This window comes from Zingiber officinale, chromosome 4A (genome assembly GCF_018446385.1).
Source record: "Zingiber officinale cultivar Zhangliang chromosome 4A, Zo_v1.1, whole genome shotgun sequence".
Lineage (NCBI taxonomy): Eukaryota > Viridiplantae > Streptophyta > Magnoliopsida > Zingiberales > Zingiberaceae > Zingiber > Zingiber officinale.
The window spans coordinates 21200864-21217426 of record NC_055992.1 but is presented as its reverse complement, the minus strand read 5'-3'; the positions used below and the strand labels follow the sequence as shown (position 1 = coordinate 21217426).

General features: G+C 39.8%; 1 protein-coding gene across 1 annotated transcript; it reads right to left on the bottom strand.

Annotated features, from left to right (window-relative positions):
• Nucleotides 1-437: 437 nt before the first annotated feature.
• On the bottom strand, nt 438-1310 carry LOC121973197 (probable acetyltransferase NATA1-like). Its single transcript, XM_042524767.1, has one exon. The coding sequence runs from the start codon at nt 1232-1234 to the stop codon at nt 533-535; it is 702 nt and encodes a 233-aa protein (XP_042380701.1). The 5' UTR covers nt 1235-1310; the 3' UTR covers nt 438-532.
• Between the last annotated feature and the right edge of the window lie 15253 nt (nt 1311-16563).

Here is a 16563-nt window from a genome sequence, read left to right as displayed (position 1 = left end):
TAGCATTATTTTAAACCTTTTAATCCAAGTTAATCAACAATGAAAACTTACTGTTTTTGAGATAATTAACAACCAAACTTACAGTAACGGAAATGTCTCACAGTCAAAAGACAATAATTTTTATAGTTTTTCGAGGATAATTAATAGTGAATCATGCCCATCGAATTATCACAATATCTCTTCTATTTACAAATAAAAGCGTACAAAAGAAAAGAGTATCGTTCACTCTCTGTTTTTACAAAGGAGAGCTGATTTTTTTTTTTCTCGTTTTATATGTGTTTTGATTTTGAAAACCGCGTGAACAACCAACAAACAATGCTACCTACACTTAGCAATGAAAATCTAATAAAAAAATTAATCTCTGCTAAAATTAAAGTATACGATTCAACTTTGAGATTACTCAAAAACCCTACCACACGCAAGTAAATTTCAGGTCCTTATTTAAAAACCTTTTTTCTTGAATTGATAAAAGAAAGGCCGTACATAGCCAACAAACTAAATCTCTTATTGTCATAGAAAAGAGAAAAAATGGCTACTCCTCTTTGGCCACAGCTTCACCTTCCTTGTCATGCAATTGAAGACGATAAGCCTGCAATGCCGGTCCGGCGAGCCGGCAGATCCTCCACATCGGTAACACCTCGGCGCCCATCTCCTCGTAGAACTTGATTGCGTTAACGTTCCAGTCGAGCACGCACCACTCCACCCTCCCCATCCCCAGCAGTGCAGCCTGCCGCGCCACCGCCGCCAGCATCATCCGCCCCAGGCCCCTCCGTCGCCATGCCGCCCGCACGAAAATGTCCTCCACATACAGCCCCGGCTTCGCTAGGAACGACGAGTAGTTGGGGAAGCACAGAACGAATCCCACAACCACCGCTCCCCCACCACGAGGAGACGCGAACTCCCCAGCCTCAGCATCCTCCGCCGGCGCGTCCGGATGGAGCTGGCGCACGATCGGGGAGAAACCTGCGTCGGCGTCGGAGGTAGGGAACGGGGTAGGGGAGAGCTCGAGGATGAGGACGGTGAAGGAGCGGAAGGGGGGAGGTGCGGGAGAGGGGAAGAGGGTGGCCGAGAGGGAGGCCTCGGTGGCTGAGAAGAGATGGGTCAACCGCTCGAACTCCGCCATCTGCCTGATGAGCCGGCAGACGTTGGGCACGTCGCGATTGTCCGCAATACGGATCTGAGCCCAGACGGCGTGTTTGAGATTCTCCGGTGACGCATCTGCAGCGGACGACATTGCTCCGGCGAGATCGAAAAGGGAGAAGGAGATCGAAATGGAAAGTAGTGGGGAAGCGGACTGTGTCGCTAGGGTTTAGTTTTATAAAGGATCTATCGGCACTCTATGGGTATTTTAGGTAATGCAAATAATAATTAGGTAAGTTTTTGCGTAAATAAACGGGGCAGATTCCCTGAAAAAAGGAAAACAAATAAATGGGCCGGCCATGTTGAAATGTATCGACCTCATGCCCAAGTTAACCCGTTATTTTAGGATATATATATATATATATATATATATATATATATATATATATATATATATATATATATATACACAGAGAGAGAGAGAGAAGCTACCTTGTGACACGCTCTGTGCGATTTGGTACAGCGCACATCAAAATTAGTACTAGATCGTTCCATTGATCGATCCAACGGGGCTGAATCGATCCACTGATCGATTCAGCCCTGTCCGCTTCGTCTTCTTGTGCTTGTTGGATTGATCCAACGGGATTGAATCGATCAGTGGATTGATTCAACCCCGCTTGTCTTCTCGCGCCCGTCATGCCAATCGCACCCTTTCACCGTCGGCGGCCTCCGACCGCCTGCCCCCGAACTTTACTGTAACCGGAGGGGAAGGTGAACCCAAGGGATTCCGACAGCTGTTTGGGCTGGATTGCAGCCGAAATTGTTTACGATTGCGAGACGGGTGTGAGAAGACAAGGGTTGAATCGATCTAGCCCCTGCTGGATCGATCCATCGCACGCAAGAAGACCAGCAAGCGGGGTTGAATTGATCCACTGATCGATCCAGCCCTACTTCGTCTTCTCGCGCCTGCTGGATCGATCCAGCGGAGCTGAATCGATCAGTGGATCGATCCACCGAACTGATCCGCACAGATGTGTGCCGTAGAGTAATATTTTCGTGTGTATATATATATATATATATATATAATTACTATACTGTGGACTTGTTGTGTGACTGTGGGGACCTAGGGTGCTTAGATTCAATATAAGCACCCTAAATTCAATCCGGGGGGTTTGTTGCGGAACAAACGTCGCGCGTGTGTGCACACCTAGCGATCTAGGCGTTTGGATTCCAATATTTTTTTTAAATGAACATTTCTTTTAAAAAATCTAATATTATATCTCGTGAGATATAAAATTTTTTATCTTAAACACTATAATCTAAGAGGGAACTTGAACCATAGAGGAAAAAATTTTATTGACTTAAACCCATTGCAACCCAACCCCTAAATCCTAAAATTTTAAATGCTAAATATATATAATATATCCTGTGAGTATCTGAAATTTTTTATCTTAAACACTATAACTCAAGAGAAAAGCTTGAACCCTAGAGGAAAAATCTTATTGGCTTAAACTAACTATAACTCAATCCTTAAATTCTAAAATCTTAAACGCTAAATACATATAATATACCCCAAATATATAAAAAAAAAACAAAACAAAAACCTTCTGATTGAATCCAAGGCATCTATATTGAATCCAAGCGCTTGGATTCAATCTAGATGCCCTGGGTCTGCATAGTCGTGCAGCAACGAGTCTGCAGAATAACAATTTTGTGTATATATATATATATATATATATATATATATATATATATATATATATATATATATATATATATATATATATATATGAGTTTGATATCTACATATCTTACACTTATAGTTAAAAAAAATTTAGACAAAATTCAGTTCCTCCATACTTTTAAGTTTCTTCACTCCAACGGCTTGTTGATCCAAAGTCAACTTTAGAGTTGACTTTTTCAAACTTTCTTTGTGTGGGTGATGCTTTGATTATCCAGAGTTGAGCTCATCCGAACCTAACTCCGACCTTCTCCTCGAGCAGACTTCCTTTTATCTTCTCATCCCTCGAATGTTTTGTTGCGCGTCCTTCTAGTTCGTTGGTGTACTCTTCCATAGCTTTTCATCCCTTAGATGTACCGAGCCTATCAACTTGCTTCCTATGTCATCCTTCTCTTTCGTCACGTCTATTGGTGCAATTGACCTCTAGGGTTTTGATGTTTGACAATGCATCCAAGTCTAGTCAGTTTGAATAAGGGTTAATCCAAACAGGACTTGATGTTTGGAAGAGAGTAGTCTAGTTAGGACTAGATGACTAGCAAGGAGAAGTCCTAACTGGAGGTTAGGCAAATTGGAAGTCATGGTGAGTGAAGCAAAACCCTAGTGAGTGAAGCCAGGTAGTGGATGGAAGTTCTAGTATATGAAGCCAAACCCTAGTGAGTGAAGCTACGTAGTGAAAGTCCTGGTGAGTGAAGCCGGGCCCTAGTGAGTGAAAGTAGGTGGTAGAAGTCCTGGTGAGTGAAACCAGACCCTAGTGAGTGAAGCTAGGTAGTGGATGGAAGTTCTAGTGAATGAAGCCAGTCCCTAGTGAGTGAAGCTAGGTAGTGAAAGTCCTGGTGAGTGAAGCCGGGCCCTAGTGAGTGAAGGTAGGTGGTAGAAGTCCTGGTGAGTGAAACCAGACCCTAGTGAGTGAAGCTAGGTAGTGGAAGTCATGGTGAGTGAAGTCATGCCCTAGTGAGTGAAGCTAGGTGGTGGAAGTCCTGGTGAGTGAAATCGGGTCATAGTGAGTAAAATTAGGTAGAGGAAGTCCCGATGAGTGAAACCAGGCAATGGAAGTCCTAGTGAGTGAAGTTAGGCAATCCTAGGGGGAGATAATTCTAGGTTATATGTGACCGCGGTCGACCGGACCAACAAATCTTGAATTCTGTTAAAACTATTTTACCTTACCATTTTATCTATTGTGCTAACTCAGTGTTTTAGGGAAGTTCAGCTAGGTCGATGAGCCGATCGGATAGCTGGCACGAAGTCCAGACAGGTCAATAGGCTGACCGGATGTCTGGCAGGTAAGTTAAAGGTAAGTCACTGGAGGGGAGTGATTTGGTGACGATGCGTTCCCTATTCGAGGGAACAGTAGGCGTCGATCCAACTTAGATCCATTTCAAAAATCTAAGTTGAAATCTTGACTAGATTCTGATTTCGAGGAGACAGAATCTAATTACTACTCTAATTGACTATAATTGTGCTAACACTGTTTTACAGGGTAGTATAATTTGTATTTGCCTCGGACTAACATTTTCTTACAGGAAAAATGATTTGGTGGAAAATAGTGGTCCGGGCGCCCGGAAGGGATCCGGATGCTCGAAGTTGATCTGGGCGCTCAAAACTGGTTCGGGCGCCCGAAAGGTAAATCTTATCTCCGCCAACTAGGAGCGCGCCGATTGGTTGGCCGATGTCACGTACTAGGCGCTCAGAAGGGATTCGGCTGCCCGGAGCTTCCTATATAAGGAGGCCACCACCTGGAGCAAAAAAAACAACAATTTCTTTCTGCGATTACTCTACTGCGCATTGCTTCTACGACACTGTGAGACTTCTCCGACAACCCACGACTCAATTGCCTTTTCCTATTGTCAGTATTCTTTTAATAATTCATGTACTAAAGCTTATAACATTTTACAAATTATTAGTGATTGCCCAACGAAAGCACTCTTACGTGTGGGCCTTGGAGTAGGAGTCGACAAAAGTTCTAAACCAAGTAAAATTAGTTTTGTTAGCGTTGTGTTTTCTGTTTCCGCTACTTACTTGATAATGATTTTCAAAGATTGCTATTCAACCCCCTCCCTCTAGCGAACTTTACGATCCAACAAACTCTTCCGCTCGACTTCTTGTGTTCCTAAGTTCTTGCACACTTAGACATAAGGTTTTAGAAGACACGGGACTTAACTTAACTCAATTGATCACATCAAATCTGTAAGTACCCCGGGTAGTTTTGATGTGGTCAACCAAGTTTAGTTAGGTCATGTTGTATTTAATCCTTGTGTCTAAGTGTGCAGGAGCTTAAAAACACAAGAAGTCGAGCGAAAGACGCAACTAGTGAGAAGGATGACATGGGAAAGGAGCCGACGAGCTCAATGCATCTGAGGGACAACGTACTGCTCAAGAGTACACCGGTGCGATTAGTGGATCGATTGGGAGGTGCGATTTCACGCGATAAAGGCTGGATCGATCAGCCGATCGATCCAGAAAATTTCCCGAGAGCACAGAGGCGTTCTGGATCGATCAGCCGATCGATCCAAAGCCTCTCCGATCGATTGGGAGCAATCCAATCGATCGGAATCTGACCGTTGGCGTCGTATTTAGTTGCTGGCGAGCTGTTCTCTCGGTAGAACTTACACTGTTTCATCTTAGATCTTCACCAGTGGCTCCACAGCATCTCTCTGAAGTTTAGATCGCCAGTTCTTGAAGGTTCTTGGAAGTTTTCCAAGTCAAGAGGCGGATCAAAAGCAAGAAGGAGAAACTAGGGTTAGGGTTTTCAGTTGTCAAACCTGTAAGAATTCTTGTATTTGTTTTCCCTTATCTTCTTCTTGTACTGAGAGTATTGTAGGGTTTCTCCGCCTTTGGTAGTTACCATAAAGGAGTGTTTTTCATAGTGGAGGGTGCGTGAGTGCGTGGATCATTGGATTAGTCACCTCTTCTTGAGGTGGATACCAAGTAAATCTTTAGTGTTAGCGTTGTGTTTGTTTTCTTTGTATTTTCTACTGCATATCCTTGAAGAAACAAGCAACGAAGAGCACGACGAGCGCACCGAGCTATTCACCCCCCTCTAGCTACATAATCGGTCCCAACAAGTGGAATCAGAGCAAGGTTGCTCTTCACCAGAATCATCGCCGGAAGGGGCAAAGAGCTAGAGGGTGAAAAAGTAGGAGCAAAATTCTTCAAGTCAAAGATTTTATCAAGCTTAACTTCAATGGAATTCCAAGACGGACTTGGATTCGATACAAGGGTGCCTCCATCATTTATTTCAACAAGCTTCGATCTTTGGAAATCAAATATCGAGAATTTCTTGATGATGGAGATAGAGCAATTGTTTGCTCTCATGGAAGGATTTGAAGCTCCAACAAACTCCAAGGGCAAGCCTCTCAAGAAAAGCAAATGGAGCCAAGAACAAATCCAAAGATGTGAGGCCAATGACAAAGTGACCAAGCTTTTGGTCAATCTATTGCCGAGCAACATATTGGAGAAAGTTGGGGAATTCAAGGATGTCAAAGAGCTATGGAGCAAATTGGCTAAGATTCATGAGATCCCCTCCACCGTACCAAATCACGAAGAATCAAAAGAGGGTGACTCGATGAATCAAAATCAAGAGGACTCCGAAGTTGAGAGATGCTCAACTTCCGAAGAAGAAGAAGTCCAAGAAGCCTCATCTTCAAAGGAATGCAATGAAGAGGGCAAGGAGAGAGCATACTCCTTGTTCTATGTACAAGATGAAGATGAAGAAGCCTCCACCTCTAGGATTGAGGGGGAGCAATTTTCGACGACACCGGATCAAGAAGAAGGAGAAGTCTCCACATCCGGGTCAAGAGAAGAAGAGGATGAAGAAGCTTCCACCTCCACAAGTCGAGACAAATCTATTGGAGAAGCATCATTTTCGGATCAAGAGGAAGCCTCTACATCGAAATCAAAGAGAGAGGAAGCCATCCCTACACAGAAAGGTATAACTAGTTCAATTAAAAATAAAAATCATATCATATGTTTTGGTGTAGGGAGCATGAGCATTATAAGAGCAAGTGCCCCAAGTTGGCCAAGAAGAAGGGCCAAGTTGCACCAAAGGGTAAGGAGAAGCCCAAAGAGACCGCTCCCTCAACAAAGAAGAGCAAGGAGCACATTGTGTGCTTTTTGTGCAACCAAAAGGGACATTATAGAAGTCAATGTCTCAAGGGGAAGAAAGCGGTAAAGGCTCATGGAGGAAGCACAACTCAAGGGGGAGCCTCCAAGGTAAAAAGGAAGGTATCATTTATTGAGCCTACTCCCTTGAATAATGGTAAAAAGCATGCTAGTTCTAATTTTTATCATTTTAATGCTATTTACCATAAGAATAGAAAGCATAAGAGCTTTAAAGAAAAACATGTGGCCCTACATGCTAAAACTACCACACCTAGGTTTAGGAAGGTAGATGAAAATCTAGGCAAGAAAACTAAGAGTTTTAGTTACAAGCCTAAAAATAAAAATGCTCATGAATTCATTGAAAAACCTAAAGCTAAGGACTTAAGGATGGAAAATCAAGTCTTGAGGTCAAAACTTGATAAGTTAGAAAATACCCTAAAAAGGATGGAAAATATCCTAAAAGGGTAAAATGAGCAAAACCTAGGTTTAGGAGCACAAAGGTCATCCAATGGCCATAGAGGTTTGGGATACAAACCCAAGGCTAAGAAGGATGTAATTTCTTACCATAGGGCTCCATATAGCTATGGAACCGAGTCTAGGTCTAAAGGTCAAGTCAAAAATATTAGGAAAGTTATTCCTAAGAGTATTTTTGCAACTAAAGTGACTAAGACTTCTAAGAAGTCTAACAAAGTCACTAAAAAGGTCACAAGGGAAGAAATCCCTAAGGTTGACCTAGAAAAGGTGATCAAGGCTTCTAAGAAGCCTAACAAGGTCACTAGGAAGGTATCTAGAGAAGTTATCCCTAGTGAATACCTAGAGCATCCAAGGAGCACCAATAGGTTTTGGATTCCTAGGAGCATTTTCTCTACCCCATAAATGGGTTAGAGAGTGTCAACTCTAATTGAAAGGGTAGTTAACCTAATCATGATGAAGTTGGTACTCCAAGAGCATTTTCAAGGTTATTGTTAACCTTTGAAAATGATAAGGGGTATATAACCTAAATTGGCACAAATTGGAAAAAGGGAGAAAAATGTCAAAAAATTAGATTTTAGCATTTCTTGAGACATTTTGGGCAATATAGGGTTTAAACTTTAAATTAGCTAAGGATTAAGGATACTTAGATAGGTAATCTAGGTATATTTTATTTATGCTAAAACTTACCATGTCTTGTTTGCCCATCATATGCCATGACATCATATTTGCTTTTGCATTCATTCCTTATTATGAAAAATACAAAAATACCATGTCATGTCATACATACATCATATAGTTATAGGAAATTTTCTTTTGAGAATTACTTTTCTTTGATGTATGCCATAACATTATCATGCATTAATTTAGTACTTGCAATTAAGGACAAATGTCATTCATTAACAAGTAACATCCTTAGTGGATGTTCATAACCTCAAAATGCCTAGATAGATATGCATGATCCCTAGATTAAGGCAAAACCAAAACTTTACATCTCACACAAACTATAAGGTGACTTGCATGTGTTTTTAGTACACATTAAATACAAGTGAGATGTTAGGATGATGAACAAAACTCAAGATGTTGATTTAGTGCATTTTTGTGAGTTTTAAGTTCATCAAAACACATAGTTATGTGTTTTCCAATCATTGGGAAAGCTAATGTACAAGTCATGTGCATTGAGCCCAAGGAACATGGTTGGATATTGGCTTTAAAAATGGTTTTAAAATGCTTTTGGAAAACCTTGGTGAAGGCTATCTTGTGATAGTAATCATCATTGAATAGTTGAGCACAAACTAGAAGAAAACACTAAAGTTTTTACAAGTTTTCTAGTTTGTGTCAATCTTGGAAAATATGAAGTATTTTCTTAGAAAACTATTTTTCCATGCCTAAATAATGTCTAAAACGATTTTTATGATTTTTAGAATTTTGTAGATTTTTCTAGGGGTTTCTAAAATTGACTGAAATGGAATTTCAACTTTTTCAGAGCTTTAATCGATCACCCGATTGATTGAAGGGTCTCAATCGATCGGGCGATCGATTGAGAGAAAGCTTCTCGCGAACAGAAGCTTCCTGGATCGATCCAACCCTCCTGAATCGATCAGTGGATCGATTCAAGAAGGTTCAATCGATTGGGACCCAACTCCAATCGATTGGGAATGCTGATTTTGACTGGTAAAGTCTGATTTCAGTATTTTGGACCATCTTTAGTCTAGGTAACCATTTCTAACCCCTCAAAACACATTTGTATATATTTAGGGGGAGTTTTCATGATGAAAACAAGGATGGATTGATTAAGGAAGACTAAGTAGAGGTTTAGGTTGAGGTTTGATTCCAATATTAAACTTTTGAACCTCAAAACTTCTAAATTTTGGGGTTCCTAAAGGTTTAGGGATTCCAAATCATTGTTGGTGCAATGATAGAAGTTACGTGCATGTCTTTAGGGGGAGTTACTCTTTAAGGACATGAAAATCTAATTTTCATACACCTTAGAAGGTGGTTAACCTTCTTTTGTGAAAATGCTCAAGGTTGGACATTTGACTTCAATGGAGAGTGGATATCTTCATTGTTCAAGTGGTGCATGTTCATGGATGAGCATCTGATGATAATGAAGGGTATGAGACTTTCATTTGAATCGTGTATGAACACAACAAGTGGCTCTGACACAACAAGTTGTATTCACACAACAAGTGGTATTCACACAATAAGTGGAATCGTGTGTGAACACAACAAGTAAATATACCAATTGGTATATGCTCAAGGATGAGCATTGAGAATAATGAAGGGTATGAGACCTTCATTATTGTGTTGTGAGCAACGAGTGAAGTTGTAAACAACGAAGGGTAACTCTTCAGCAATGAGTGCCCAAAGATTGGGAATGAATTTGATGTGTGCCAATAGGGGGAGAATAAAGGGTTTAAGTTAGGCCTTCATTATCTAAGAGGGAGTTTGCCCTCTTAGGGGGAGAATGTAGAGTTTAACTTATGTCTTCATTACCTAGTGGCATGAAGAAGGTTGAGGCTATGAGATTAGCCTAACTTAAAGAAGGTATTGCCAAACATCAAAAAGAGGGAGATTGTTGGTGCAATATGCCCCAGGTCAAGGTTGACCGTGTTGACTGAGCTTGAATTGAGTCAAGCTCGAGTCTTGATATTTTGGTTTTGATGTTTGACAATACATGTAGTCAATACATGAAGATTGCAGGTGTAATTGTTCATGTGTGAAGGAGAGTCAAGTAGGTCAAGATTGACTGGATACTTGACTGGAAGTCCTAGTGAGTGAAGCTAGGCAGAAGAGAAATCCTGGTGAGTGAAGCCAGGTGAAAGTCCTAGTGAGTGAAGCTAGGTAGAAGAGAAATCCTGGTGAGTGAAGCCAGGTGAAAGTCCTAGTGAGTGAAGCTAGGCAGAAGAGAAATCCTGGTGAGTGAAGCCAGGTGAAAGACTTAGTGAGTGAAGCACATCTGATGTTGGGAAGTCCAAGTAGGTCAAAGGGATTGACCGGATACTTGGCACAAGGAAAATCAAGATGGATCAAGGATGATCAGACATCTGGTGTTGGGAAGTCCAAGTAGGTTAAAGGGGATTGACCGGATACTTGGCATGAGGAAATCCAGATGGGTCAAGGTTGACCAGACATCTGGTGGAAGTTCAAGCGGATCAAAGGGATTGACCGGACGCTTGGTAAGGGAGTCCTAGCAGGTCAAGGGTGACCAGATGCTAGGCATGATGTACCAACAGGTCATGGTTGACCGAATGTTGGTTTGAGGGACGTTTGGACTTGATTTGGCAAGTCTTACATGGGCTGGATCGATCAACCGATCGATTGGCTCATGCCCAATCGATCGGTCGATCGATTGGGTGAGTCCCCGCGACAATCTTACACCCAATCGATCAGTGGATCGATTGGAGAGAAGTGTCGCGCCAACAGAAGAGCTCTGGATCGATCGGCCGATCGATTTAGAGCCCCCAATCGATCAGTGGATCGATTGGGAGGTGCGATTTCGCGCGATAAAGGCTGGATCGATCCAGGCAATTTCCCGAGAGCACAGAGGAGCTTTGGATCGATCATCCAATCGATCCAAAGCCTCCTCGATCGATTGGGAGCAATCCAATCAATCGGGATCTGACTGTTGGCGTTGTATTTAGCTGCTGGCGAGCTGTTCTCTCAGTAGAACTTACACTGTTTCATCTCACATCTTCACCAACGACTCCACATCATCTCTCTGAAGTTTAGATCGCCAGTTCTTGAAGGTTCTTGGAAGTTTTCCAAGTTAAGAGGCGGATCAAAAGCAAGAAGGAGAAACTAGGGTTAGGGTTTTCAGTTGTCAAACTTGTAAGAATTCTTGTATTTGTTTTCCCTTGTTTTCTTCTTGTACTGAGAGTATTGTAGGGATTCTCCGCCTTTGGTAGTTACCATAAAGGAGTGTTTTTCATAGTGGAGGGTGCGTGAGTGTGTGGATCCTTGGATTAGTCACCTCTTCTTGAGGTGGATACCAAGTAAATCCTTAGTGTTAGCGTTGTGTTTGTTTTCTTTGAATTTTTCACTGCATATCCTTGAAGAAACAAGCAACGAAGAGCACGACGAGCGCACCGAGCTATTCACCCCCTCTAGCTACATAATCGGTCCCAACAGCTATCGCGTGGCCGCCGCCGTCGTGTCATCGCATTCAACACCAGCGCCTCCAAATAACATCGCGACCACTTGGTTTCCAAGCTCGACGTTGGCCGACCATCACTGATTGATCAAAGCCACGGCGTCGCCTCCCTTCTTCCATGTGATGTCAATCGTCAGAATTTCTCTTGATCTCATTGGTGCTAGAACCGTTTCGCTTGATCGCCGCGTCACCCTCCTCTTCCTTAGCCCAACACCACAGTAGCCATTTCCAGTTATGGCCCTGACCATGTGCCACCATAGGAGTACCTCCTACATCCACCAGTCCACTTCGAGCAGATGGCTGACTCCTTTTGCTCATCATGATGCCTTCAGCCTTGGTGGCACAGCCTGCAGCCTAGCTGCCGGGAGTTGGTCTCCACATGAATCAAATTTGTTGGCACATATATGGGTAAAATCTTTTGTTTAAGAAGTTACTTGATTTGTGTTTGGTTGATACTCAGATGTGGTTGTGCCAATTGTGATTTAGGGTGCTTGATTTGGAGATCATCAGTTGTATCTAGCTTTAGCTACATTTTTTCGACAGCGGGTGCTCCATCGACGAATTAACATTGGGTGAGTTTTAGGTGATGAACTTGTTGTTAACCCTAATGTATTAGTGTATGGAATTATTTAGAATTAAGTTAAACCTAATTTGGTTGAGAGAATGGATTAATTAGGGTTAACAGTCGGTTAACCCTAATTTGCTCAATGGATTAGATTAATCGAAGTTAATCATTAATTAGAGTTAATTAATGATTGTTCGATTAAGGTTTTCCTTAATTAGTTTTGGGATTTGATCTATCTATTTAATTCATATTAAATTAGCTAAATAAAGTGTAATGATGTAAGACTCTGATCATTGGAGACGGGCATCATGATGAGGGATTTATTTGACATGAGCTATACATTAAAGGCGGGTATTTGTTTCTTGGCCTCTATATAGTTCTTTGAACTTAGTGCATTGTTTCTATTCGATGGATTAGGCTACTTTACCTTAAATTCATTTGTATTGTTATTCTGCTTGATACTCATGTTTGATCTTTGAGATGATCTATTTATTTCATAGACAGTCTTAAGCTTTGAATATCTATACTCTGTTGTGTATTCACATGTAGAGTATGTATGGTAGGATACGTTTTGTTGACTGAGTTAACATGCTGATTATGCAAATGGTGCTATGTGTACACATGTTTGGTATGTGTCATAGGAGTTATCATGTTGAGCTTGCATTTATATATTGTATGCGTACACATGTCTGGTGTTATCTATGGGAGGTTTCATGTTGATTGTATCTATGCTGTGTGTACAAGTGTCTGATGTATACTATTAGAGGATAATGCCGATAATACCTATGTTAGTGATTGTATGTGTCTGGTGTGATTTCGAGGTATCATATTGATTATACCTATGTTATGGGGTGCCTACGTGTATGTTGTGTTACGTGTCTAGTGATGTTACTTACTGTATTTGATATTTATTAGACACTTGTTGGATCTACCCTTACCTATAGATATAGGTGTTTAATGGATCATGTATTGGAGGTATTTATGATGGATTGAGGTGTTGCATTGATGATGATTTTGTGTCGATATCGTGTCGGCATCATGATTATTTATATCATGTGTATCATTGCATCATATGTACACTGACGACCATTGCTCCCTTGTGGTATGAGCTAGTTGACAGTCATATATACATATGCATACTGATGACCATTGCTCCCATGTGGTTTGGGCTAGTCCTTCGGCCATTGCTCCTTTTCGGTATGAGTTAGTTGTCAGTTATGTTAGCTGACCATTCGGCCATTGTGAGAGAGTGGTAGTTAAAAGTAGAGCTAGTCCTGTCGTGCTCACTTAGCCGCTCAGTGTTATACTTTGTCAGTCTCAGCTACTCATGAGTAGTGGTATCTGGAGGGTACAGTAGTCAGGAGGCTAGAGATGTGAGTAGTCAGGGACCCTGATGCTATGTAGCTAGATATCTACTTAGCGAACTGTCTGTCTCGACCGCTATATAGTGATATCTGGAGGGTAGTACAGTTGTCATGGACCAAGCCTCTCAGCCATACAGGGGTCGTGGTGTCTTGAGAGATGGCGGGGGTGACCATGGAGCATGCATGCGCATTTGCATATTATGCATCAAATTTGCAATTTACTTTATTTTATATTTGAATTTTTAGAACATCTTTCGACGGGGTGGTCGTAAACGGAGTTCTCAGGGCTAGTCGAATTCATCACCTGCCACTATTCCTACGCCCCCTAATTAGGACCTTTTCAAGGACCTTCATTAGCACCTTCTCATTCACTGCCGCCAGTACCATCGTCAGTACCCATGCATCTTCCTGATTCGGCCAAAAACTCAGCTACTAAGTTTATAAATTCTCAAGAGTTTATAGTCCCGTTCGGAGATTTGTAAGTACCACAAAATATTTTATTTTGTCAAGTATCTTAATTATTTAATATTGTTTGTTTGTAATGATATATTTTCAAATTCTGTATAGGTTATTCATGATATTAATAGAATCGTGAATAACTAGTGGGGAGGGGCTTTAATTACATTTACAAGCATGCCAGCATTTACTAAAGAGCTCTGGTGGAACAAGTTTAATGTATATCTCTTTCAAATTATATAAGAAATTAAAGTGAATATAATCAATTATTTTTTTCCATTTCAGCAAGCATTTAATTGGGACCCAATGAAGAGATTGAATTAAAAATAATATTTAAGAAAAAAATGTGATGATCACATCTAACATATATTCCATCATGCTAAGAATAGGGGGAAAAAGCCACCTTGCGTCACTAATGAAAATTGGGGTAGGATCTTTAATGTTTGGGCAACTGAGGAGAGCAAACAAAGGAGTCAATAAAATAAAATGAATCAAGCTTATAATTTTGGAGATTCATCTGCCACATATACAGGAGACTTTATTAATAGCGATGAACATACATGCAAATTGATAATGTTTTAACTCTCTCACTAATTTTTAATCTATTTCAAAGTATTTCATTATTTCTATCAGTGTTTTTTTTAGACCAAGGAAATGAAGAAGGAACCTGCATTCATAGATACTTTCACTTGCACATTTAAGAAAAAAGACAAAACTTAGAGCGAGGATAGAGCTAAAGCAATAAAAGTTTGGATGAATATTCATTTGATTTTAATTTATAACTTAAATTCTATTAGTTATGTACTTGTCATCTCTTAATATAATATGTGTTTCTATTATATTTAATCAATATTATATGTGTTTTAAAAATATAGGATAAATATGATGAGATAGAGCTAGCACAGAGATGTTCACAAGCTAGTGATGATACTAAGAGATATGAGTTCTCTATTGGTAATAATATTAGTTTATGGCTGAAGACGAGTGGCTCTAAAGGGGAAAGGATATTGGGAATGGATTCCTTGAGTAGAACCCATAGAGTTGTTGATACATCTTCTTCCAACCTACCAGCAGTAAGGACCCAAACAAATAACTTGACTGAACAGATTAGCCATTTGAAGGGGATAATATTGCAAAGGGATCAACAAATGACTCAAAAGGATCGATAAATGTTGCAAAAGGATTATGAAATTAGCGAGTTGCGCTGACAATAAGACTTTATAATGTGATATTTTTAGTTAAGCTCCACTCCAAGTTATATTCCTCCCCATTTCAGTGATGATGATGGTGATGGTTCTTTATTACTTTTTTTTTTTTAATGTATGAATGTTATTTGTTACATATATATAATTAGTGTTTTTAAACATTAAGTATTTAATTGTGAACCTTTTATTTTTGATTAATACTATTAATTTATTCCAGATAGGGTTGGTGATGACAAGTAAGCTGTTACAAATTAAAAATCCATGGAGAAAGTAATTATTAAGTTTTGTATTAGTTTATAAGATTTTCTTTCTTGTTATAAATAATATTTTTTGTTTGTTTGTTTTGATGCATGAAAAGAAGAATAATGGAAGGAGAAAAAAGTGTTTATCAAGGAAGAAGAAGATGATTTGATGATGTTTGTGTATTATATATTTTCATTTGAATTGACTTGTTTAACTTCTTGGAGAATGTTAGATATTTTTGGATATGATGATTTGTATGGATTTGATATGTTTCTTTTGACTTGTTTGTATGGTTTCATTTTGATAATTTTAACTTGATTGTAGATTTGGTTTGAAATGTAAATAGAATGTGTATGTCAGTGAATAAGATGTGATGTATATGTTAAATAGGGTGTGTTGTTAAATAGGATGTGTTGTTAAATATGATTTGCTGGATGTATATAAATAGGATGTGTTATAAACAGGTTTGGATTTAGACGTGATGTATTGTATTAACATGATAAAATATCGAAATGGCTAGGATCTAGTCAAAATAATAGCGTTTTGGGATGAATTTGGTGATGAAAGCTTTTCGTTGTCAAATTATCATAATTTTTCTCTATATCACAATTCTACGACGAATCCACGGATTCATCGCCGATTCTACGATGATCCATCGTAGAATCGGCGATGAATCGGCGAATTCATCATAGAATTGGCGATGAATCCGTGGATTTGTCCTTAAATTTGTGATGAATCTATGAATTCGTCACTAAATCTGTGATAAATCCTGTTTTTGTTGCATATTTGACGAATTAGTTGATTGGTGACAAATCCGTATTCGTAGCAAATTTGAGTATTTGAAATGAAACCATTCGTCCTAGATTTGGCGACGAATGGATTATCGTTGCCAAATCTATGATGAAAATCATTTTAGTCGTCAAATTTGGGATGAAAAGCGAATTTGGTCGTAGATTTGCGATTGATAATTTTACGATGAATTTATTTTCATTGCAAAATTGCAATGAATTTAGCAATGAAAAAAAAAAAATCAATCTGCGATGAATTTATATGTTTTCGTCGTAGAATTTGGCGATACCTTATTTTCTATGAAAAAATTTTCATCGTAGAATTCGTCGCAAATGTTTTTTGCAACTATTTTTTTTTTTTAAATTTCATCGCAAAATTCATCCTAGATATGGAGGATA